This window comes from Bacillus rossius, chromosome 1 (assembly GCF_032445375.1).
Source record: "Bacillus rossius redtenbacheri isolate Brsri chromosome 1, Brsri_v3, whole genome shotgun sequence".
NCBI classification, from domain to species: Eukaryota; Metazoa; Arthropoda; class Insecta; order Phasmatodea; family Bacillidae; genus Bacillus; species Bacillus rossius.
Genome location: NC_086330.1, coordinates 346,144,576 through 346,172,400, shown reverse-complemented (window position 1 = coordinate 346,172,400; position 27,825 = coordinate 346,144,576). Strand labels below are relative to the sequence as shown.

At 36.9% G+C, this 27,825-nt stretch overlaps 1 protein-coding gene across 1 annotated transcript in view; it reads right to left on the bottom strand.

Annotated features, from left to right (window-relative positions):
- The window catches only part of LOC134528174 (hornerin-like), a 295,315-nt gene that overhangs the window by 201,212 nt on the left and 66,278 nt on the right, over positions 1-27,825 (bottom strand). Inside the window, exon 2 of the mRNA XM_063361551.1 lies at positions 14,290-14,377. Within this exon, the coding sequence (XP_063217621.1) occupies positions 14,290-14,358 (69 nt within the window). The 5' untranslated portion in view covers positions 14,359-14,377. The remainder of the gene's footprint in view (positions 1-14,289; positions 14,378-27,825) is intronic.

Sequence of the window (27,825 nt, the reverse complement as noted above, 5' to 3'; positions counted from 1 at the left end):
GCGCAAGCCTTGTCCTACACTTAACCACGTACATCTTTACTAAGTGAGCACATGCAATATAAGCTTAATAAAAACTATAGGCAAAAAAACAAACGAAAAGTACCCACAAATAGAATAAAATAAAAACTAAATTAGCAATATCACTAGAAAATATGAAATAATAACAAATAAAAGGAATTAGCACATAAGATAAACACTATTTACCTATAATATAAGATATTAAATATTGATATTTTTTTATCTATCAAATAATATTTACAGTTTTAACGGTTATAACATATTTTATTACAGAAATTTTTAAATAAAAAACTGAGACATAAACAATTTTTAAAAATACTAGTAAATCTTATAATGATTCATTCACACTTTCGCACGTTCACTGATTCATCAGTGGCTTTTACACATTTTCTACCCCAGTACTTTAAAAACATATATATATTTTTTACTAAAACCTTTTGACTGTTGATAACAAATCGTTAGCATAGTTTTCAGTCACTGTCATTCCGTCATTCAAATCATTGATACAGTATCATAGCCTAGTATTCGGAGACTTCACATTGCTGCCTGACCCCTCCCCCTTTGCCAATCCTTATGAGGGGTAAGGCGACCCTTCTCACCTCTTCCGGCATAGACTGTACGTATATATTAAATGTGCCTACTTTTTATTGTAATTTGGTTTTATTATTCCTTTCATGCAAGCTTTTTTTTTTTGCTACGCGTAATTAATTTTTGTGATATTAGAATAATACCATGTGATACCATATGACTTTTCAAAAACGAACACTTATAAAATTAATAATTAAGAATGAGCTGTAAATGTTTTAATCAGCCAGCCCTTGTCCGATGCACTGATAAAAAAATTTCACCTTCAATTTACGAAAGATACAGGTTACAAATTATCCTGGGATATTGTAAATATTTCATTATCTTCTTAAATCTGAAATTAAAAAATTAAAACGTTCACTTCGAACATGAGCACCCAAGACTAATTCTTATTCGTGTATCATTAAAAAAAAATTAAAACTTGTTAATATTCATGTCAAAACACACATTTCATCTACTCGAGCGTTTACCCTGTTTATACTGAAAAAAAAATAGTGGTTGAAATATAAAGTTTTTACAATGGAGATCCAGTTATCTGGAATTACGAAGATCTCTTCGTTTATTTGACGCGAATTCTTCGTTGAAAAGTCCTTAAATTTACTGTAATTTCTAACAGTGCGGGGCAAACAATGCGAATTCCGGGAGGTTGGGTGACATGCACGGTAAACCATATCTAACATTACTCACTTCCGTGATTTCAAAAAACGGCAAGTATTAACTTGAACATAGGCGCATCGCTTTTCTGGCACACTATAAACGCGAATTTACATTTTTTTTTTTATGTGTAAACATCTTAGCTCTCGGCATACGACATTTGGTAGGAGTAATTTCGTGAAAAATTGAACGGAAGTCGATGAACGGAAATGAGACACAAACATGGCGTACCCACGTGTAGCAACGTAAGCCCGTATATAGTCACTTTCGTAAACAATAGGGTACATACCAAACGTATTGGAGTGCCAAATGAAAGTTTATATAGTGAAACTACCCCGGGATATATTTGGTAAACCAAAATAATCACCATAAAAAATTATCACAATTTTTAAAATACCTAAGAAACCTGGTATTACAATAATTATAGTACATATACTTCTTATAATACGTGAACTGGCTCTGTAGAACAGCGGTAGAGCGTGCGCTTGTTACCCTCAAGGGACATGGTTCGAATCTCGTCACTGAAATGTTTTTTTACCTTTTTAATAACATTATAATATAATATATGATCATATTGAATCAGCTCAATAAGGTGAAGGGTTATTTATAGTAACTACTAGCTTTTACCCGCGGCTTAGCTCGCGTTATGTCCTTAAGTATCAAAGATCATTGCAAAGAAAATAAAATAATATGGTAATTGTTTTTTTATTGCGTGACTGGAATCATCAGTATTTAAAAATTCTAACATACGATTTAGCTTAAAAAACTGAAAACATGCTTTATTGAAATATGTTTCACTATTACAAAAAAAATGATTTTTAATCCTAACATTTTAAAAAGTTCAAAGTATTAACGTAGAAAAAAAAATTAATTACTATTCTGCCCCAATTGTGTGATCCGAAGCCTCGTTCCATTACATAGTCGAGGAGCATCTAGATTTCGTATAAGCGTAACTTGTAGGCCTACATTTAGTTTCATTTGATGTTTATGTGAGGGTACACCCGAAAGTTCAAGTGAATTTAAAAACTCCGAAGGATATGAAGTGCTTTGTTCTGTATCCATGATTGTATCTATTGACAAATACTCTATTTCCCCTTGCACCTCTTTTAAAAAATAAGTGCAGATTTTATTAACGATATAAATTTTTTGGCGCCAATATTGCTCTTGCGTACAACCACCGATCACTGTTCAAATTTGCTGCAAGACCGGGAAAACTTGAGTAATTAGATCCACATCATTTTCACTAAATTATAAAATTCTCTTGAAAGTAAAATATAACCTTCAGTATCAATGTCCAAACAACAATCACCGAAAATTTAAAAAGTTTAAGTATTGCTTGGCGGTGACAGAAAAATAAAATTGAATAGTAAATTGACCGCCAGTATTATATTATTAAATTAGCGAATTATTTAATTTACTTATTGAAACACCAGATGGCGTTAAATGTCATTCAAATTACTCAAACTCGCAGTCAGACGATCATACATACAAATATCAATTTTTTTTTCCTTCGGAAAAAAATATTGTTTTTTTTTTTCAATAAAAAGTATCCTATGTTACTTCTAATACCTCCAAGAAAACGTGTACAAAATTTCATGATGATCGGTTAAGTAGTTTTCGCATAAAAACGTAACAAACAAACTTACATTCACATTTATAATATTAGTAGGGATTTACAGACTGATTCAGTCGTTTAAGCAAAAGTAAATATACACACATATACTTACAGTTATAACATGTTTTAAAATGTTTCAGGTTAATATTTTAGTAATGCCATATAAGTATAACTTCTAAAGTATATACGAAAACTTTAAAATATTAACGGTTTAGTGAATTTTAACATGTAGACAGTATTTTAATAAAACTCCTTGTTGAAAACAAGAACACATGAATTTTTCTCGTTACCGAGAGTAGATGTTTTCACGTGACTGGCGAGAACTTAAAGACTCGTTCACATTAATTTTTTCTCTGATTCCGGAAGCAGATTAATGCATGCCGTGAAGAAAGCGACGCGAATGAACTAATATTCTAATCAATCGCGTTCCACACACATCTGCGACGTTAGTTCAGTATACGAGAAGGATTCCGGGGAAGACCTTCCTACTAGAGAAAGATTATACATTTAAATTTCCATCGTGTCGCGCGTGTGACGTCATGCTGGAAATCACGATAACGTGACGGCGCGAAGCGAAGATAGGCATGCGGCAGCAAAATTTCGCGTTATTGCGAGCATATTGTTTTTTCCTGCGCGAAAAAAAATAAAGATTGTATATGAAATTTGTCTTCCTTCAACGCACCAAACATACGACATCTATCAATGCTAGCAGGATTTTCAATAGCTATGTCTGAGAGAGTAGTTTGTTTAATTCAAATCACTGTGTGTAATAACCTTTCAGAAATTTCGCACATAAATTTAGTAAACAAAACCTTTTTCGAAAACAGAATTCTGACCTGCGCTTTCAGTAACGCTGCGCCCGCGAGGCGATGGCAATAGGAAATATTTATAATCGGAAATTCTGTCGCGTCCACCATTTTTTTTCGCGCAGACGTCATAGATGTGTCGAAAGCAAATGGTTATAAATATTTGCGTCGCCGCCGTCGCTATTGTGATCCCAGGATCACTCAAATAAAGTCAGAATGTTGATTTCCAAAGATGGTCAGAACGGTGCATTGGAAATATTGTTATTGTTAGTGTATTTTTTAAGGATTTGCTTACTAAATTTATCTGCGAAATCCCTAAAAACAGCGTGTGTTTTTTTTATCTCGAATGAACGTCAATTTTGAATTAAAGACATTTTTCCTAAAACATGTCGAATAAAGAATAGCATGAAAACATTTATGGCTGTCGTACGTTTGCTCCGTTTGCTGCGGCTAGAAACACGTTATAAACAATGTTTTTTTTTTATCGCGCAGGTAAAAGTCGCATGTTCACTAACGCGATATTGTGTTTTGGCATCGCGTCTTTGTCACTAGTGTGATTTCAGTATCACACAAGCTACCCGCAACCAGCAGGTCTGTAGTCACTGATCAGTAGAAAACGGTTAATTGAGGTCGTATTAACTGATGCAAACTTTCCCGAAGACCTAAAGATGGCGAGCCCTTTTCGTCAAACTCCACACACTTATTCCAGCTTCGGGTTCAAGAATATTAATTCAATTTTACACTCATTATTATTTGTTTTTTTACGTCTGGTCTACATCAAAGTCATCAGACATGAAAGTACACAACTTACAGAAATTATAATTCACGGGAAGCACTTTTTAATACACAAACAATTTTTTATTGTAAATTTACAAAAGATTATTTTGGAAAACCGGTTGCCAAAAAATAGTTCGTGACACCTGAAGAAATATATTTCTATTTGTACAACACATTGCTATGGTTATTTTTGGAAACGCTATGTACTTAATTTTTCTTCTCGCGCTTACGAAAATTAGCACTTACTTTCAAATTTTAATTTATGTTTTATACCAGCGCCAGGCGAAGGGCCTACGGTACACCGCGTGCAGGGTTTTCAGGATGTAGTTGTTGAACCAGCATTTTGAAAAAAATGAGGGATTGCCCCCCCCCCCCCCCTGGAGAGATCGGACAGTGTCCAAAAACCTAAAATATCCCAAATCCTTATACATTGTTTTTTTATATATATACAGACTGCGAAAATTATTCCAAGTCCAATTTTCACCTTTGGGGTTTGCCCCCCCCCCCCTAATTGTAGGGGAGCTTCTACAGAGCTTTAATACAATCTAGCCCATTTTTTTTACATTTACCTGGGACGAGTTCGAATTTCGAACGACTTGCGTTCTTGAATAATGAGTATGATACATTTTTTAAACAATGGAAAAACTAGAGAGTTGTCTAGTAGGTAACTGATGCCTGATGATGGCGACTGCAACGTCGACCGAAACGTTGTTGATATCTTCGCCTTGGACGCGGCTACAACCCAGAAGATAAGCAACTCCAGACAATGGCCGCGAATGCCTGCGATCTTTACTAATGGGAATGTTAAACAAATATTAAATTTTTTTATTTTATTATCCTTATTAATGCGTCATAAAGCTATTCAGGTAACGGTTTACAAATAATTTTATCTAATGTAGGAACTGGAACAGTACAAACATAAAGGTCCGGGCAAAATTCCGAACCCAGTATTATTGCAAACATTTTTTGGGGCGATACAGTTGCTTTCATGTAAATGTACAAATGTATAAATATATATGTAATTTTACATTCAGTTCCATTTACGAAAAATTTACAGTGCAATGAAATATAATATACCTAGTATATTTAAAGGCAAATGATTTATATCATGGTGAGTTAGAATTCAAACGAAGAACTTCAGCTGCAGATTCATCACGAAAAAATAAGCTGAAAACACGCATGCGACCAATGGTCTAATGTGCTTCTCGAGGTTGCTATACGGCTTTGAAGATGGAACTGGACAACTGGTTTGTTGCAAGTAATAGAGAAATTATTTTTTAATATGGAAAACTAAGCGTCTGGATAATGTGTAATTGATAGAGACCGGAAAAATTCGCGGATTCATTTCACGACAGCCTGAAATTCAAATAGTTATACCTCAGTGCTGCCTCTGCTATTGGCTTACAACTCACCTGGACGACTCTGGGCCAGTGAGAAACACTCAACCGAAGCTGTATCGAATCACAGGCTGCTACGTTGGAACACCTCCACAAGACAGCAGCCAATGAGAGGGTGACATTTGACCGAGTGAACGTAGAACTAAAAAGTTCATCCTAGAGGTCATTTAACCCGCGAATTTTTCCGGTCCCTAGTAATTGAACATAGTTCTACAAAACAACTTGTCTCTGCCGCAAAATGATTAGTGTTGTTTACCCGAATTATTTCAATGAAATAATTTCCGAACAGCGTTAATTTTTGCGTTGATTGTAGAACTCTGTTCACATCAGAAAAATATGTTGAAAAACACCCTCCCCAAATATTTCAATGAAATAATTTTACGATAGCGACAAGTTTTGATTTTATTGTAGAACTCTGTTCACATCAGAAAAATGTGTTGGAAATGAGGTGCTACCCCAAATTATTTCAACGAAATAATTTTACGACAGCGACATGTTTCGCGTTGTTTGTAGAACTCTGTTCAATTAAACATCATTCAGACACTTAGTGATTAATATGAATTAGTAATTTTTTTATTATTTGCAATAGACCAGTTGCTCAAGTCCTAATTCAAATTCGTATATCGGCCTCGGGAAACATTTTAGAACATAAGCTCGTACCATGTTTTCAATTTATTTTTTCCGTGTTGAACCAGCGGACGAAGCTTGCCGGTGAAATTCAGACTCAACCTGTACATTATTTTGCAGTTTGTGAGGAGCCAAAAGTAAAATAAAACGAATGATAATCCACGGAGAAGAAGAATGGTCGTGGATACTGTATAAGGCCACTTCTGCCAAGGTCTTCCGGCTCGTTGAATCAGATTACCTGTCGGAGCGGCGCGTTTGTCCGCCGGCTATGGCGAAAACAACACCACATTATGCAGTCAGCTGAGATCGCTTGTTGAACAACCTGCTACCGAAGGCGCAGTTGAGGAAGGTCACGGCCGCGGCGTCACTCGTCGGGACCGTTACGGCAAAACCACGCTCGAGTCCAGGGGGAACCCGAATAATAGAACAAACTTGTGTTAAATATTAGTAGCCACGACAAGTTGAAGCGCATTTCTTTTATTGCATATTTATGTCGAAGTACTTACTCAACGCGACTTGTTTTATAGCCAAATAAACTAATTAAAGTCATCATTCACACCATTACACTACCAGGTGTAAAAAATTAATGTTGACAAAAAAAAAATATTTTTTGGTACACGATGACGAAGAGATGTAAATTTCTGATTCATCATCTTTTTTCGGTGGTTTTTGAGAAAAGCGGGCGGAAGTAAGAAGGGGTGGGGGGTGAATGTTACAATTTGAAGAACCTATAAATAAATAAAAAACATGTGCAAGTACTTATGTAAGCGCGTTAGAAGTTATATTTACTTGGAGTAATAAAAATTAAATTAAATTTTTCACGCAATTAATTAATACAAAATATAATAATAAAAGGACTGGAATATATTTTTAAATAAGGTTTGTTCAGTATAAATTATATAAAAATATAAAACTAAAAAATTTAAATAAATACTCAGTATTCGATATTAATATAAACACATGTATAAAATTATTTATTTAATTTAGTAAAATAATCGAGCTTAATTTTAATTAATAATGAAAATAAACAAGTATGCTGAATGTATATTCTAATTTATTAATTTTTTATTTAATAATGTAATAATTTTAGTTTATTATGCAAATAAATTATACACTCTGGAACATAACCTCACTTACATAAATACATTTGAAAAAGTTTATTAACACATTTTATATCCCTAATATTCACAATAAATAAATATTTTCAGTATATATTGACCAGCATTCAATAACAATCACTAAAGAATAAGATATAAAAGCACATACATATTTTTATTTGTATGTAGCTTTTTTTTTTTCTTTCAAATTTGTGACAATTTCGTTGCATGGTGCGCGCGCATCGTAAAAATTCACGCTCACCAATTTTTCATAACGCGCCTAAAGAGGTATAACTTCAGTAACGTTATGGACCTAAGCTACACCGTGCCCAATTCGTTGCCCTGCGGCTGGGATTATAAATTTCGCAATAAAAGCAAGAACGCAACACACATGAAACGCAATAAAACTACTGTAGAATATCAAACACGCAAGTCACAAGAAATCACAAATCCTACAATTTGAAATTTAATTAAATGTAAAACTATTTTTTATTATTCGTGCTTCCCACTAATATTATAAATGTGAAAGTTTAGATGGATGGATGTTTGTTACTCAATCACGCCAGAACGGCTGAACGGATCTGGATGAAATTTGGCCTACAGCGAGCTCATAACCTATGGATTAACACAAAGACCACATATTAATATGAAATTCCATTCCTGAAGGAGTGAAAAAGTGATAATTTCATTTTATAACAGAAAAAATTATAGGTAATAGACATACAAATAATGAGTGTGTCATTTATCTACGTCTGCCACACGATCATACACATAGCAAGGTCTGGCAAATTCATATTTTTCTCCTGGGTGAGGCCAACCCGCTTAGTGGAGCTCCCAGCGGCTAGCAAAATAAAGGCGCTAATAACAGTTTTGTTCTTAACTTCGTCAATAGTTAGAGTTGCCTTGAAATTTAAACGCACTGTAACGCCCCTCGTGCCTAAAAATTAAATTATTTTAAATTAATTAAAAAGAGCCTTGGAAACTTTCTGGGTAAGAATAATAAGAAAAATAAAGTTATTGACCAGAGGTGGCACGAGGTGGAGAACAAGACAATTTGGAACTCCCTGACACAAGCAACTTGGGAGCTGGTGGATCGTTTAAGGGAAGAAGGTATATCATAAATAAATTAACACTACACAAGTAGCTTGGTCTATAGGTTCCCTGTTTTATTTAAAAATGTAAATAATGAATTCTGTTTTCCATTTGATTTGGCATTTGTAAGTTTCCCATTTAATGATATTAACAATATATTTAAGTTTTTCTGAGAATGGGCCGGCCCGATATTATTATAACAACACATACTCAACTTTAACAACAAACAATTACATAAACAAAATTTATAAGTATCACACCAAAATTTGATTCGTCCAATGATTACATTGATAATTAGTTTTATTCATTCTACATGTTCTTGAGGAAAGCACTGTTCGCTGGTAGGCTATTCATTCGATTAATGTAGTTCGTAGCTAGAAAGGGGGGGATTTTGATTTTACATCACCACCCGGGTCTTCAAAAGATAACGTCGGTTCGCGGAAACATCTCTTCTAACGTGACCCGCAGTGGAGGTGCAGGACCACGAGCTGGGAGCAACCGTCCATGGGATACCCGTTCGTGACAAGACTTACTACTCTCAGCAGGTCTCTGAGAAGTCGCAGCTTGCAGCCCAGAAGCTGCTCTATGCAGTTTTGGCCATGAAGAGAAATAATATTACAAACTCGGGACGTGACTGCAGGCGAGATAAATTTTAAGCTGATTGCCGGCCAAGTATTAGATCTGCAAAATATCAGATACGTCTCTGGGAAAGGTGCTTCAGACTACTGGCACAAAGTTTAAACACGAGGCGTACACCGGCCTAACAAAAAGTAAATCGCCCCCTTGTAACAAAATAAAATTAGAAAAATAAAATTTCCAAAATTAATTTAAAATTATAGTAAAAATTTAAAAGGGTGTCGAAATTCCCAATTTCCGATGCAGCACCATCGTTTGATGCGTTTGTCATGTCTTTAATTTTCGTTTGTTTGTGCCGTAGGCGTTCCTATACCATTCATCCGATTGCGATGAAATTTTGGTGAGTTGTTATGCGCATGCCCGTGAAGGTTTCTGAGACGGTATAACGATTTTTTAATAGTTGGAGCACGAATAGTTTCAAAAAATGTGTTTATTACATATTATAGAGCGGCACTTTGTCTGTTTTTGTTGTGTAAGTGCGCACACATGACACAATTTATTTATTTAGATATGAAAAAGAGACAGATAAGTTGAGATAAGTTGAGTTAGAGCGAGGTATAAAGAATGAAATGGGTTAGATAAAGTGATATATACATGTATAGAGCTATATAGAGATTTATATATAGAAGATATAGAGATAGGGGGGATTTATGTATATATGTAGATATAAAGAGATAAATAGATTAAAGATATATATATATATATAGATGTAGATTAAGATAAATATATATTTAGAGAGATGGATAGATGATTTGTATATGTGTAACTACTTCAAACACACTACAAAAACAACTGAATGAGGCATTGAAATGCATGCCGAGCAGTAGCTAGATAATGAAATATTTTCAATATTAGTAATCTGTTATTTTTCAGCTTTTTTGTATAGTTATTTATAGAGTCTAGATTACATATAGACCACCAATTTTTTAAAGATATATACAGGTAAATAACTATAAACTGGCAGAACAACGTCTTTCGGGATCTGAAAGTGATCTAAATTATTTTGCACACTTGACATTCAAATTAAGAAGACAATTACTAACTACATCTGATTGTGAAAAAGGTCCCCTTCACCCTGTGTGCAGTCCGTGCAATGCCCGGTACTGCAGCTAGTACTTTCATAAAGAAAATGTCCGATATTCATAATAAGTTGATTTAAAAACGTAATTTTTTTCTGTGTGTTATAGTTTAAAATGTAGAAACGCGATGCATGCGATATAAAAAAATCTAGTCTTTTAAACACACAACTTCTGCTCCTTTCAAAAGTTTTCTGAACACTTTAGTTTAAATACAGAAGGCGAAATCACAAGCCAAATCGAAAAAAAAGTTAATGCATGCGTTGCGTTTTTGCGACTTGCGTAGGTAATTTACAAACGGGCCTGGATTAACACTGAATGAATGGTTTTTGACAACAGAACTATCAAAGAATATGTGTTGTCAAGTTGAGTATCGTAGCGCATTGTGCTTTATAAAGTTTATGATTGTTCATGTGTGATACATTCAAATATAAACTGCATCAAATAACTTGTTCACACTGAATTATTTTACACGGCTGCGCGTGTCATGTTTTATAATTACATCAAATCAAATTCATGAGTCTTAATGCCACTGTTTCTTCGAGTATTTGCTCAATTTGCATTTATAACCGTTTTTTTATTTCTTTTCTTGTGAGTCTACACAAATCACTCTCCCTATGCGAGTTAAACTTAACAGGAAGCTCTGTGGCTCAGACTTATAATACGTGTTAGTTTTAAGGTATTTATACCATTAGCGAGCGTATATGATGTATCAGCAACAAACCCAATTTACAGGGGGTGATTTCATTTCGACGGTTTACTTAGCAAGTATTCTTTTTTCTTTTTTTTAAATTTGGTCATTACGTTCTCGTTGACAGCGAGGTCACTGTGGGCGATTGGACTTAATTTTGTTTTTATCATGCTTATTAATGAGCGCAGTTAAAACGGGAAAAGCTATTCAGGGAACGGCTTACAAATAACTTTAACCATTGAAGGTACTGTGACAACACAAAGCATAAATAATGCCCGGGTAAGAATCCGAACCCAGTATTACTAACGAATTTTTTTATTTTTTAAGTGATACATTATTTGTTTTCATGTAAGTGTAGAAATATACGAATGTTTGTAATTTTACATAAATATTTCTGTTCCATTTACAACACAAAAACATCACAGTGCTTGGCCTGTAGCAAGGAACCGCTCCAGCATCTGCCTGGAGGCATGGCGGGAAACCAATGTGGTCTGGAATCAGGAATAACAGACCGGGACTCGAAGTCAGGACCTCCGGAACGCGATCCCGGATACTTACCACTGCGCCTCTCGAAATTACTTACGGAATTTTTTTTGGTACTTTTCCTGAGAATAAAGTGATTTGTTAACGTTAGTAGATACTTTTAGCGATAAAAAAATTGTAACACAAATGTTTATTATTTTTTAACTTTTGGTCACTAAAATTTTTTTAATCGTTCAAACTAACTATTACTGCTTCAATCGCCTACTGCTGCACCATTAATTAAAAAAAAAGCACGTGTAACTCAGTACACGTGATGGAAGGGAAACTTCTTTGGCAATGCAAACCTCGACTCGTAGGTGAATCGTAAGGGGTAAAACGGCCGAGAGAGAGAGAGAGAGAGAGAGAGAGAGAGGGAGAGAGAGAGAAAGAAGACAAGTTCTAAACAAACATGTATTAACAAAATCATTACTTACTTCAAAATAACTGCTCAGGATATCAAAAATATTTAGTTACACAGCTTTAACAATGCTCATATACCGCTGTTTAGCAATACTGATTAGCATGTCATTAAAATAATACGTACTTCAAAGAACACAGTTTTCTCGAGGACATAGTTTGTGGCACGGTGCACAATAAGCTAAAACCCCTTTGTATTGTTGCCCTCTTCCCAAGTACTCCCTTACTAGAAGCCAGCAAGTCGGTGTGGCGTCAGGCGCAGGCGGGTCCCTACCGCCGCGACCCGCCTATCCCTGCAGCACGACAGGGCCCAGCTTGAGACTCACGCCACTACGTGGAGCCCGCACAAGGGAACGAGTTCTCTGCACCGTCCGCAACCTATTTCTCCGCCCTTTTAGTGTCAGAGCGGAGTGAGTGGTCAGTGTAGCCACTCACCACCAGGGGCGCTTGCGTCACTGGTCACTAAATCCAGTACTGGACAAAAAGCAAAGCGGACCACGAGTCCAAGTGCCCAACCCCCCGCATGGTAGACTCTTTTATACTCTGTCCAACACTTCCAAATCCATCGTCTGTCTTCTGTATTCTCCTACAATTAATGCATGCAAATTTGCACCCCGCATGACAGTGCCCAGGGTTTTCCCTGTGTCTATGCAGGTTTTACCTGGGCCCAACCTATCTCTAGTTATAGTCTAGATTTATGAGTGAGGGGAGGTAGTCATGGCATCAATTGCTGCCATGGCTGGCCAATCCCCTCCTAGCACACGATGCATGCGACCCTCTTCCTGCATGGTTAATCCCAGCATGACTAGGCCTACAGGCTTCGGCCTGAGACGCACTTAGGTCCCTCCCCTAACCTGGACTCCTCCCAAATACACTTAGTTTTAGTTAGGTTAGAAAGAAGAAAAAAAACATTTCACCTCTTTCTCTAACCGACTTCGGTCAACCTGAGGCTATGTCCACTCCTGAGTGCAGGCTCGATGCACCAGCTCGCGAAAAAAGCAACAAATTAATAAAAGCTACCGGATTAAACATAGCTATATAATTGTTTATATTAATGTTTATATATATATAAATTCACAGACGTACACTAAATTTCCCCTTCTTAATTTAGTTTAAGCTGGCTGGCGGCCTGCGGAGAAACGACAAAATTCGCCCCCGAAACAACCAGTGCCACCGAAACACATGCGGACAACAATGTCCAAGCTCCCACCCATTTGCATAGTAGTCTTTCTACTCTGTCCAACTCTTCTTCCGGAACCATCCTTCTGTTCCCAGAAACCAACCTGCTTGTTATTAATGCATGAACTTTTGCATACCGCATTTCAGTGCCCAGGGTTTTCCCTGTGTCTATGCAGGTTTTAGGTACCTGGGCCCAACCCTACCTAGTTTTTAGTCTAGAATAGTCAGTGAGGGGAGTTAGTCATGGCTAAAACGTTGCCATGGCTGGCCAATCCCCCTCCTAGCACATGTTGCATGCTACCTCTCCTATGCATGGTTCATAACCTGCATGATTAGAGCGTATAGGCTTCAGCCTGAGACGCACTTAAAGTCTTCCCTACCCGGACCCCTTCCAAATACAGTTAGTTATTAGTTTGGTTAGGAAATAAAAACATTTCACAACAATGATTCACGAAAACGTTGCATTAAAATTCGGCCTTCAAATTTTACCCCCATCGCGCCCAAAAAGTTTCACATGGAAAAAAAATTGGTTGTCTGTAAAGTCGGTTTACGGACGATAGTTTAACGTGACAAAGTCATAACAAAACATTGATGAAATGATTGCATACTTTTATGAATAAAATTGAATCATTTTTATTGAATTATCACTATTTTGAATGGATGCAAAGAAGGAGTGAAATGAAATCTACAATTTAATTGATAAATTTACTTTTATTTGCACTGATTAATTCAAATATGTTTAATACTTTAACGCAGAGATTATTTTAACTATAATTTTTATACATGTTTGCTATTTAACTTCTTCCAATCTGTGTTATATAGGACGATGATAGGAAAAGTAGGAAACGAATGGGAGTGTTTCAAGTTTAATGTGCCTCGAAAAAGTCAAATCGATGGTTGTTCCAATAGAGTGGAAGAGAGATAGATGCGGCGCAAGCGTACAATGAGCGTAACGGGACAATGTGCGTAACGGGACACTTTTTCGTGTGTGCAGCCGGAATTCATCGCGTTATTAGACGTTGTCACTTCAAAAAGAAAAACTAGTACCGAAAGTACCTGTTCTGAAAATCTGTTACTGTTCCGAACACCCTAGTACTCACGTCATGGGCGGCGGGCGAGCCTGCGCCCTGCTGCTGGCTGTTGTCCAGGTTCACGTTCTTGGTCTGCATGGCGCGGGGCGGCCGCCGCCTGCAACAACACACACACTTGTGCCTGAATCTCCTGTGCTCCGCGGCGCACAGCTGGCAACACAGCATGTCAAAACAAGGAGAACGCTCAAGGAAGGAATAGTGAACTAGAAAGATAAGAGCAAATTCCCATTGAAGTGAACACCAAGGACGAGATATACGCTGTAGGGCGAGATGAATATGAGGTGGTAAGCCCCCGCCTACCCGGGCACACACACGGTGTGCAGAGCTTCAAGAAAAACAACGCGATTTCAAAACTACTCAGGATATCCGAGTGGGGTCTGTTCAAGAAAGGCAATTTAAAAGTTTGCTGAGGGTCGAAATGGCTAAAACGCGTGTTTTCAGAGTAACCTTTAGGCATTAAACAACCAGTACATATTCTTGAAAGCACTTAAGGCTCGGTCTCAGTCATGAGAAATTGTCCTTGCGGCACTCTGGCCGTTGAGGGGTGGAAAGATGAGCAGAATTCACAACACAATGCCTTACCCCCTCTCTAGACCAGCGAGGGAGGTAGGTTTTCCTTCGCCCCTTGGTTACCCTTCACCCCTCGTCAACGCATGGAACCGGTATTTACGGACTGCACCCCTCCCCCTCTTCCTTCTTGTAAGTTGTTATCTCACAGGCTACCGGGAGGGAAAATCCTTTCGTCTGGCCAAGGCTCAGTAGCCTCGCATTTCAGACGTGTGATTTGTCACGGCTACTATTGGTAACCCACCACGGCAGTCAGAAGGTGTCGTCTGCGTGTCATTCTGTTCTGTTTTGATATAGTTTGTATAGACCTAGTAACACATGATTTTGCCCTGGTTTTATAACTGGTTTGTTTTTATATCTCAGCGCTATGGATAAGTGTATCAGTATAAATAGTTTTCCAATAACATATTGGGAAAAAAATAATAAAAAATTAAAAAAGATAGAAATTTATCTTATTTTCAGTAATTATGGTGTTTATAAGATCTTGTTTGGCTAGCCTTGCGTTGCATTCCTACTCCAGACATTACAATCTGTAAGTGCGAGGTTTACTTTTACCAATGCCAAACAGCAAATCGACACATAAACACATTGCATTTCTTGAAAACACTGTACCGTTGTCATATAATTTTCATAACACGTCAAATTCGGCCATTAAAAATACTTAAAGGAAACTACGCAGGCAAGATTTAAATATGCGCTTTTTGACTATTTTCACAATTTTGTTTTCTTTTCATATACTAAATAGGATAAAATCTAAAGGATCATCCATAGATAATAAATGTTTAAATTTTATTTGAAAAAAAAAAAAACATAATCCCACACCGTTTACTTCCTGAGATACGCACATACGCATACAAGCTGAGTCTCACTAAAAAAAAACTACGTCCCAAGTCCCAGTGGCGTAGCGTGGGTGGGGCGGAGGGGGCGGCCCGCCCCGGGCGGCAGCCCGCGGGGGCGGGTCGCCGGTGAAGCGGGTTGAGATCTGATCTATGATTCATTCATTACATGTGTCAGACACACTATAATGTTCCATTTTTATCTAACATTTTGCGCACCAACTATTTTTTAATATTTATTTAAAAGAAAAACTGCGAAATCACTGACAGAGCTCTTTATAACGTTTGTTTGTTTACATACGAACGGCAACATCGCATCACGCCGCGCCGCCCGGCGCGCGCGAGCCGAGTTGAGCGGCACTCCTTATTAAGTTAATTACTCATACAAAATCTTTTGTTTCACGCGTCGGCCCGTGTCGATGCCTCTCTTTCGCACTCATTGAATTTAGTACTACGCATTGTACTGTAAAGTTTGACCTTAACCCAGGGCAAACCAAACAACTTCCGCGAACCGGGACACAGTAAAACTCCTATATTGCCCCGTACCGCGAGCGCAGGTAAACCCAAAAAAATATTAAAACCCAAACTAATAGCAGGCTTAAAAAATACTAATAAGGTTGCGAACAGTGAGAGGAGGCAGCAAGTTAAAAAGACGCAAAATTTATATGACAACATTTAATAAATATATATATATATATATATATATATATATCTTAAAATCGTTTCATCACAAATCGGCGCATCCATCATAAAATACCTACCCTATTACTACTTATAAAAATAGCTATATAATAATACTAAAAAAATACTTTAACAATTCCCCGAAAAAAATTATAATTTGATCATATACTTCGGAGCTCCAAAAATTAAATATAATTACCAAAAAGGCATTAAAAATATATAAGAACATATTAATACAAATACAAATACAAATATAGATACGCACCGGGCGTATCACCGCTGTAAATACTAATTAACATAGGCGAAATGTAGCAAAAAATTGACACACCTTAACATGCAAATAAATATACCAAAAATTTAGCAAATTACAAATTATGGGTTTACAAGCCCGTCTCAGTTTAATCATTTTCTAACGGTCGACGCCTTTTTACATGCTTTATATTAGCTTCACCTGTATGTTTGTCTGTCCGTCTGTAACTCTTTCGACTAAGAGTGAGTGGCTCATCACTGTAAAATGTCCCACCAATTTCATTACGTTCGTTAGCCGAGCGGTTAAAGGCGCGCGACTTCTGTAACGTTAGCTTTCGGATTCAGCGATCGTGGGTTCTACTCCCATCCACGCCGGGAAAAAAAACATGTTTTTTTTTTTCCGGTAAATTCTAAGATTATATCCATACATCTAACTGTAAATGATTCGGAGAGACTTTACCATTTCTTTGTGACGTTGCAACTCCAAATAGTTATCTCAGATGGTAATAGTTAGTGTCGGTAACTCATTTCCCTATGATAATTATACATAAATATAGTTTAAAAAACTAAAAAAAAACATGCTTTTAAAGAATATCAAACTAAAAAGTTAAAAATAAATATAGTTTAAAAAACTAAAGAAACATGCTTTTAAAGATTATCAAACTAAAAAGTAAAAAATAATTTTAAAATTTAATTTATGACAATAGTATATAAGCAATACTAGTATAAATGAGAAAAAAGCATGGGGCGCTTAATATACAAAAAATATGGCACAAAGCGCCTCAAGCTTTTTTCTCATTTATACTAGTATTGCTTATATACTATTGTCATAAATTAAATTTTAAAATTATTTTTTACTTTTTAGTTTGATAATCTTTAAAAGCATGTTTCTTTAGTTTTTTAAACTATATTTTTTCTTCTAGGTCTGGCAGGGATTGGGTGAAACACGCTGAACGTAAAATCCCAGTTTCAGTTTTATTAGTCCGTTAATTTAAATCCCAAAAATCCACAAATTATAGTTTCGCACCAGGGGTCTAAAGGGTCAACGGGGCAGTGGCACAATTACCTCAGATCTACTATGAGCTCCGCTAGACTATAAACTTGGCTATATTGTCGATTGAACAAAAATTGGCTGCTAATATTGATTTTGACAAAGTTATTTCTGACTTCGCTGCTCATAAGGCCCGTAGAATCCGCTTGTAAAACCACTCATCCTATTTTAACTTCAATAAAAGGTACCTCATTGCATGTGAAATTTAATTTTAACTAAACACCTATAGAATGGGGGCGGCAAAATGGGTCTCCCGCCCCAGGCGCCGAGATGGCACGCTACGCCACTGCCAAGTCCTCTTGAATAGATGTATGGGAACGTTTTCAGTTTTCTGTATAATTAGTTTTAAGACGCAGTAATTTACAATAAAAGAATGTAAACATCAACGCAAGTTAGTCTCCAAATGAAAAAAGTTGTCCGATTACATGTAAAATGTCAAAGAACCATATTCTAAACTTATCCGCTTAAATGTCATGCTGTAAACAAGGGAGCGTGAAAATGTTCTGCATTTCATGGAGTAAAGTGGGAGTACAAATTCGATTATATATATATATAAAGAAATAAAATCGTACAGATTTGGTACTTACTACACCAGAAAGTGAACTATAGTTGTTTCTGTAAGATCTCTTCCCCCGGCAGTAACAGCTACAACTGTGAGTAATGGATTGCCATCATGTTCTTTGTGACGTTTCTTGGCCTCTTCAATTTCTTCCTTCACAGCTGTTTTCATTTCAGTTTGCGCAGCCTTCGCCCAATGTTCCTCCAAATTGTCATATTTTTTAAATGTGTTAGGTGACATTCATGGGATATCCATTTTAGACATAATTTATTCTAGCTGAGACTGTCCTCCGCCAGTACTTATTGATGCTGACACAGCAGCAGTGTTTACATCCATGGATTTAGAGCTCCGTTTTATATTCGTCCAAACGGTGGATTTCAAATCGCCCAATTGGCATTTCAGTACTCTTCCCGAATTCAGGCCTTCTCTTTTCTCAGAAATGGGAATCATATTTTTCAATGAACATTGAAAGGGAATGTGATCATCTAAGGTTTTTAACAGTTGGAAAAGGAAACCGATATCAACAATACTTCTACCTTTAAAGGAATATGCACATTTCTGTGTACTCGTATCAACATCATTGATGTTTCTGGAAAAAAACAAAGGTCACCATATACGGACAATGATAAATGCGTACTGCGAAGTGCAATAGAAAACAGTTTATTTATATGGTTGCTATTAAATACCTAAAAAAAAAAAATATAAACAGTACAATGGTACAATTTGTTTGTAAATAGTTATATGCAAATAGTTTCCCCTCGTCAATACTAACACAACGCAGTTTATAACTGTCGGCGAGTACGTTTAGTTTCAGGGACATACAGTCAGGTAGAGTTAGGGACAATTTTCAAATGTTGATTTCAAAAGACCTAATCTTACCGTGAACAGCCTACACGGTAAAACAATACATACAGTAAAACATGTTTTATACTTTTTTAAAAAAAATTCGAAACTAGCTGGCAAGAATTTTATGGTGACAATACACATTATTTACAATATACATTTTACAAGTAATTTGTGTGTGGTCTACCAGCATCATATATCTTGTCGAATTGTCGAGTGAAAATATTTTTTTTTAAATGTTTAGCTATAATTTATTTTTAAAATCGCAAAATTCTGTATGTGTAATTTTATACATTTTTGAAGTAGCTCATACCGCCATAGATAAGTGTAAATTATCTAATTAAAGTAATTACCTTAGTTTGTATTATTGTACTTCTGTTAAAAAAAATAATAATAGTTTAAGAAATTAAAAAACATGCTTTGATAGAAAAACAGACTAAAAAGTAAAAATAAATAGTTTAAAAAACTACCAATACACGCTTTAATAGAAAACCAAACTAAAATAAAGAGTATAACATAATTTTTAATAAATTTAAATTAAGAATAGTGTGACTATCAAAAACCATTATTTAATTTTAAAAATGTGTGGGGTGATTTTTAAGATATTTTCATAATGACTCTACTTTTACCAATATCTGTCAATAAAATATTACAACAATTGACATCAAGCACCCCACTTTTTTACAATAATTTATTTTTGTTTATCATACTATTCTTAATTTAAATTTATTGAAAATTATTTTCTACTTTATGGTTTGGTTTTCTACTAATGCGTGTTTTTTATTTATATTTTTAATTTTTAGTTTGGTTTTCTATCAAAGCGTGTTTTTTAGTTTTTAAACTATTATTTATTGTTTACTTTTTAGTTTGGTTTTCTATTAAAGCGTGTTTTTTTTAGTTTTCAAAATATTATTTATTTTTACATTTTAGATCAATTTATCATTAATGTGTGGTTTTTAATTTTAAACGATAATTTATTAAGCGCCCTCTGGAAACTTTATTTCATACGAGTACATGGTGCAAGACACTACCGTGTCTCCGGGTATAAAAAATCGCTAATCCTGAAGATCCTGATCAGGATAATGGGTCAAACTGGTACTTTGTATAGAATGAAACTCGGTGGTGCTTTGTCGTCTCGAGCTAAACAGGGCCCGCTCCCGCGACGACGAAGTTAAAACAATAAAACTAATGGAACGCGGGAAAGACATAATCCACCCGACCGACCACTTTGTGCATCTTCGTGTATTGTCGGAAGCAAAAAAAAAAAAAAGAGGGTCGCAGGTAAGTTGTGGCCACAGCGGGTGGTACCCCACCCCCTAAACCTCCCTTGCGAAAGTCCAAGCTCTCGCTCTGCCGGAGCGCGGAGGGGAAGGATATTGCCGGTGGTGGGGGAACAGGACTCAGGGTCGCGCGTTCTTGAGGCAAACGCCGGAACTAAATATATATATTTGAAATACTGTTTATAAGCAAACCATCTATCGAATGTACACAAATGTATATATATTCAATATCGTCGTAATATTTCCAATAGCTGTATTGTAAAATAAAACCATTTTTTGATGATTAAAAAATGAACAAATATAACATTTTTTTAAAAATTATTAAAAACAGTTAAGCCGCTAACTTTTACTATGCAGCCAATGTCAACAATGTCTACTTGCTGTAGATAATTAATTTGATGCTTTAAGATGTTTCTAATCTGTGCTAAGAGTGCAGCAAAATGAACACTTTTTCCCATTGTATATCTGCTATGAGACCGAGCCTTAAGGTGCTTGCATTACACCTTTATCTTTATTTCTCTGGTCATATAATGTTACGGTCACCGCTCAAATCTCACAGTTTTCCTGTGACTACGAGAAGACTGCGCGCCAGTTCAGAGCCTTGCGCTTAGAGGCGATACCATGCTATAAATACCAGCGAGCGTCGCGCTTATCATCCCGCTTCACTAACACACATAAACCCCCCGACCAGACGGCGCCCTTAAGACGGATTCCATCGCCGGTTGGTTGGCCGCACTGCAAATAGGAAGCGGGAATGCGTTCCGACGCTCCCCGCACCAGGCTGTTTGGCGGGCTCGGTGGCAGGGGGGGAGGGAAGGGGTGGCTGACAAATCACCGCGCGCACACGGCACGTGCGGGTGTTGTGAGGAGGGGGGGGGGGGGGGCGCGTCCTGACTCTCGGGATTTCCCCGACCGCGGCGCGTTGTTTCACGGTCGCTTCGCGTCGGCGGGTCAGCGTACCCTGGGCCCTGCGTTCAGGGTGTCCACAGTTAGTACCTACTTTCGTTCTAGATCTAGTACTTTTATAAGTTGTTTAGTGGTCTAGTTCATTTACGCTCAGATCTAGCACTATTTTCTTTAATATAATAATATTACAGTAACTCCAAAATGTTTTATTATTAAGCGTAATTATTTAAAAAAACTATGGAATTTATGTTTGTGTGGTGTGATATTTAAGTTCAAGCATTGCAATGCCATAATGACTTCCTAAATTGTTAAAACCATAAAAAATTATAATTTAGTACTTTTTTTTAAATCTAGTACTTGTTTCTCGCCTAAGTTGGTACAAAATATTTTTTCCTTGTGGACACCCTGCCTGCGCTGTCTTAGCTCGACCGCAGCGAAGCCTCAGGTTTGTTTACTGATGTGTAAACATCTCATCTCTCGGTATGCGGCATTTATTAGGAGTAATTTCGTGGATATTGGAACGGAAGTCAGTAGAATAGGTCATTCGATTAAAAATGGCTATGGATCTTTCCTCCACGGAAGCCACCGGCAGACTTACCTCCCACCACTCATTCCAAAGCAGTTATTACGTCAGCCAGTATGACGTCATGACGTCTTGTTTTCGTCTGCTAGATGGCGCCGCCGTCACATTTAATTTAATTTTCACACGCTAGAGCGCAGTATTCATTTATTGCCGGGACGACTCGCCATCTTGAAATTTGGGTGCCATCTTGAAATTCTTTAATTATTATGATAGGAATTCGGGAAAAAAAATCCAAAATTCATAAAAAAAAAATCACTTGTTAATGTTCTAATTGATTCGATCAAGTAATGTCCATGGTTCGATACCAAGCAGTACAGAGTTAATTAAATTGATTTATTATATATTCAACAGTCTAAGGTCCGGGATACAATAACAAAAAAAAAATCATCGATATTACATGAAACAACAGGACAAAGGAGTTAGCATACACGCCAAGTGCCAACCGCTCATGTAGTAAGGACCACGTGTTCGTTACCTATCTGTCAACTCTCTTTATATTTTTCTTGCCTTATGTAGATCAATAAATTCAAATACATGCGAAGATAAAAGTATCCACGAACGACTAGTCAAACAACCTAAATTCAAGGACGTTAAACACATAGTTTTCAAAAAAATTTCTCACGAGACAGAGGTCGCACGGACGAGAATCGTCTGTCGGCGTGCGGGGAGAAACTCGCGAGCTGACAGAAGAGTCAGGTAACCAACCACCTGGCCTCAACACGCGGTGTACAGACCTCGGTTCCCGGCCGGGCCGCTAACACGTATCAAACTCTGCTGACATAATAACCCGGTACACGAAAAGTACTCGTTGGAATCGCCTCAAAGTACAACAAATCGGAACGAGAGTATCAAACGAGCCCATCAGAAGAAACATTTGCGCCTCGAAAAATTTTTGTATTGTTTTTAACAGAGTGGAACCCAGGCCATATGCCACAAAAAAGATATCGACACGAATAATAAGAAACAACATATCTCCGTACAGATCAAGCGTCTCCAAACCAAGAGGAATTTTTTCCGTCGATACTCATGAACATTTTAAAAAGTTCATGTTGAATATCAGGCGTAAAAAACCAGGCATCTCCGAACCACGAGGCCAATCATGATCTGACTGCAGTCTTGACTACACACATTTAAAGAAACGACATACATTCGACAAAAGAAATAAGAACACACAATACATGCAATGAACATGCAATTAACAGGCAATGCACACGCTTGACACACAATGAACATGCAATACACACGATTAACACGCAATGCACAAACCAACACGCAATGTACACGTAATAAACACGCAATGTACACACCTAACATGCAATGTATACACAGGACATGCATTGTACACACTGGGCACACAATTGACACGCAGTCGCAATAATTGTCTTAGTAATCAGATTTCGTGAAAAAAAAAAAAATCACTTTTAAAATCCAAAATATTATTTATTTTTTAATTTTATGCAAATGCAGGTAAAACAAGTAATTATTGTATGTAGCCAGCTTCCCTCAGTTCTTTGAGTATGGTGGCTACTTCGTTGGGGTACGATTAGTTTCCTGTTCTAAGCGAAGCCATTAGTAGTCTCAGACGATCGACAATATGTTAGGATCTTCCCATTATATGTAATCGATCTCTTCTGCAGCTGACATCTTCCTGGCACGTTTATTATAATTATTTTTTAAATCACTATCGACCCAGTGATCATCGTCAGATTTATCAGAATAATTTATCTTATCACTATGTTTCCATCGTTTTGGTCTCAGGGCTTCATCAGTGTCTTCGATCTTGCCAGCTTTAGGTTCTTCATCATAGTGTTTAATCTTGTCATCAGCCTCAAAGTCACTATCGCCATCATCGTAGATGTCAGTGTCTTCACCAGGATTACTGAAAGAATTAGAAATCAATGAAGTCGAAGATACTTCATCATCTAAAAACTTCCTAAGTATGGAGGACTACTTGATATGGGCTTGAATGTATTCTCACTTTTCACGGTGAGGATTATTCCATTGGTTTCAGTCTTCCTTAAACCGTCAGCATCCTCCAATTTAAGTTCCTTGTCGAGATCAGGACATCTATAAACATAATACCTTTCAATACAAGGAAAATTATTTGCATCTTGAAAAAATTATTAAATAAATAAACAACATGTCATGGGAGACATCTTGCAATGTCAAACATTTTGATACTGCTTGCAATAAAGTTCCGTGCTAAATATTTTGGCTTAACAAGGCATAGGACTTAACTCTGGCTGTTTTTTTTTTAAGTCAACACTTGCGAACTGGTGTGATTACCATGATAGTGTAGTCGCGCGTGAAATAATAAGTTACAGTCTGTTAGTAAATATGCGGTTGCAACAAGGTATAGAAGGTTTGGGAGATACGATTTATGTCTTGACAGGCCAAAAGTTTGAATAAATAGTTCATTAATAGAATGACAACAAAAAGATGAAAAAATCTGAGTTGGTGAGACCTAATACTTCTTAAATGTTATTCGTAATCAGACACATTTAATATTTCATGAACGGTTCGTGAATGGAGCATAGAGGGCCCCGCCTACCCGGGCACACACACGGTGCGCAGAGCTTCAGGAAAAACAACGCTATTTCGAAACTACTCAAGATATCCGAGCGGAGTCTGCTTACGAAAAGCATTTATGAGTTCGCTGAGGGCCGAAAAGTACTTTTGATTTCGGATTAAGTTTTTAAACTGTATTTTTAGAAGAGGTAAAATGGCTAAAACGCATGTTTTCAGAGTAATTTTTAGGTGTAAAAGAACCGGTACAGATTCTTGAAAGCACTTAAGGGACTTGCATTACACCTTTATCTTAATTTCCCCGCAATATAATGTTACGGTTACCGCTCAAATTTCACAGTTATCCATTGACGACGAGAAGACTGCCCGCCAGTTCAGAGCCTGGCGCTTGGAGGCTATACCGCGCTAGAAATACCACAGAGCGTCGCTCTTATCATCCCGCCTCAAACACACATACACCCCTGACGAGGCGGGCCCCCAGAGCTCTTCACACTGTTCAGCGGCCCAGCCAGGAGTGTATTTGTGTTAGTGAAACTTGATAACTAGTGCGAAGTTCGCTGGTACTTCTAGTCTGGTGTCGCTTCTAAGCGCAAGGCTCTGAACTGGCGCGCAGTCTTCTAAAAAGAGCCGTTGCTCTTTCCTACGGTGGCTCCGTTCCATGGTTTCTTTTAAAAAAAAAAATTTATCAGTGAAAAGTCTAAAACAAATAATTTTTACAAACGTTTGTAGTTAAGAAAAATTCGGCGTACCGTCATGAAAGTTAAGTTTGGTACCTGAAGATAACTTTTATATTAAATATTCCCTTATAGTTTTAGGGAAACCGCTAAAGACCTATAAGTACACGCAACAGGACGAACACGATGCATACGCGCTCACTGCCTTACTCGTACGCTTGATGCGAGCACCTGTGTCGACCTTATGTACTTATTAGCTTTTGTCCAGAAAAAAAACTTTTAGATAGTCCAGGTAAGCCGGATCGTTTAGAGTAAAAAAATATATATTCCTGTAAGATTTAAAAAGATTTTATTTTTTGACGTATTTCGTAACAAAGAAAACTAAAAAAACTTGAAAATTACAAACTAATAACATATTTATATTTTTGGTTTGTATATTTTAGGTCTAATTAAAAAAAAAAAAAATGTTAGAAGCGTAGTTCGTAGTACACATTAATTAAAATCGGCCGTGCTTTGGCTGAATTCATTGTGTACTAGCTCTGTACGCAACTTCGTCCGCCTAAAGATTAGCTCCTTTGCTGCCTGTGAAACATGCATCACGAGTACTTGCAAAAAAAAAAGAGATATTTCGTAACTTTACAATTTACCACACATAGGGCGTCAAACCCTTTTTACCCTTTTTTTATATGGCGCTGGTGATGATATGATCAACATGGTTGTTTGCTCATAAAGTTACGCGTAGTAATTGACTACGGGCAGGTAATGATAGACTTTCAATAGTTTGTTTTTGCTGTAAACTGACATGTTTCAGGTATATTCCCATACTGGCGGTAAGTTTATATTTTAGATTTCAAAACAACGCACGGCTGAGTGGCCCTTCGACGAACGCCTACGTCACAGGCTGTCACTCACGCAGCAGAGCCGTGTGGGTGGAGGTGATCCGGGCGTACGCCTTCCAAGCAGTGAAGGTAAAACCTTTGAATATATATACTGTATAGAAGTCGCGAGTGGATAGGATTTACTCTACGTTTTTCAGAAGCGTATGATGAGCAGCTTGGGAACTTCACCGCTGCAGTGCGCTGCCGTAACGCCCTGTATCGTCTTAGTTGTTATTTACACGTTAGAGCGCAGCACTATCGCCCGCTGTCATTCCCCGCACCCTTCATCTATCATTCACTGCAGCTCAAGGTCGTTCGACGGGAGGGGGAAGGGGTGTTTGAAGAGTTCGACACTTGTCCGCCAGGGACCACCACAAGTCGATGCCCTAGAGATGGTGGCGATTGCGGCGGTGAATTAACCAACTACCTCAAAACCGTATTAGAAATTTTAACCTTGGCTGGCGACTTCTATACAGTATATATATTCAAAGGTAAAACTCAGCAGAATCTTACTTCGTATAGTCACGCGTCCGTCCGTCAGCAAGCCGAACTATTCACCACGATCCGCAAGTCCGTCAAACCACATTTCCACTTTGGTGCTCTGCCAAACGAACAGAAGGCTTAAATTTAAATTAATTAACCACGTTTAGGTTAAAAAATCATTAAGGTTAAGCTTTTTGAAATCATTAAAATTATTATTTTTTTGATTTTGAATTTAATAACATATTTTCAGATTTACATACGTAATTCCTTGCACTTTTGTGTCTGTAAAATTTTTATATCAAACATCAAACATAAAACAAGTGTTAAAAAACCTTCAATGGAAGAAGGTAAGCAGAAAAACAACAAACAACAAACAACAAACAACAAACCTAAAAACCTTTTAATATATTAAAGGTTGCCGGTAACAGGCATTTTGCTAATATTTTGGAGGTTATTTCACGTTTTCCGACGGACGGACGGATGGAATTTTCCGGGCCACCTGATTGGCTGCAGGTCACGTTATTGACGGATGGACACATAAGCCAGATCATTGTGAGTCCAAATTGAGTAAGGGTGGTGTGACATCCAAGTTTATAGTGGGCACTTAATCCCTTGGACATCAACTCGGTGCTCATGAATTTGTAATGCTAGCTAGGGCTTTGGGATCGAATCCTCAACAACTTAGCTCTGACCATCATTTTTCGTGTCAAACAAAACCGGGGCGGTTGACTTTAAAAGAAAATAAGAAGAGAAAAAAACAGCCCAAGCTGTAGTCGAAGAAATTCAAATTAATTTGCTTGTGAATCTGGACTGATATTATTTTTAAATCAATATTTTGGACATACTCAACTGTGAATTTGCACTGTATTTTATAGAGAAAACCCGAAATATGAATACACAAACACACATATAACAAGTAAAAATAAGCAACTGTCTTAACGTTGTCAGCCCACTGTGTTAGTCTGTTCTATGACATTATTCCAATTCCTTCCACGGAATTCTATGATGACATTGGCTGACTTTTTTTGTTTGTTTTCTGTGTGTCTGTGTATTCATCTTCCTTTTATTTTCGTTTTTAGAGTTTCCCTCTATTACATACAGTGCAAACTATAAATGAATGACATTTGTCAAACAAATTTCATTAATTTTTTCCCATCGCAAGAATCATTAAAAGATTAATAGTTGTTATTTCAAATACTTGTTCCCGTTTGATGCGATGACAACCCTAAAGCCTTGATTCGGATTGCTTAGTTGTGGGCTCTTACCTATCCACGAGCTTAACAACTGGCCGGTACCACTAGAAGCTTCAAATAAATGAAAAATAAAAATAAATCAAATTCACTGTAAAAATTATTTTTCAATATATATCCAACCTATGCGTTAAGGAATGCAAAAAGGAAGCAGATTCAATATAAATCTGGAGATTTTG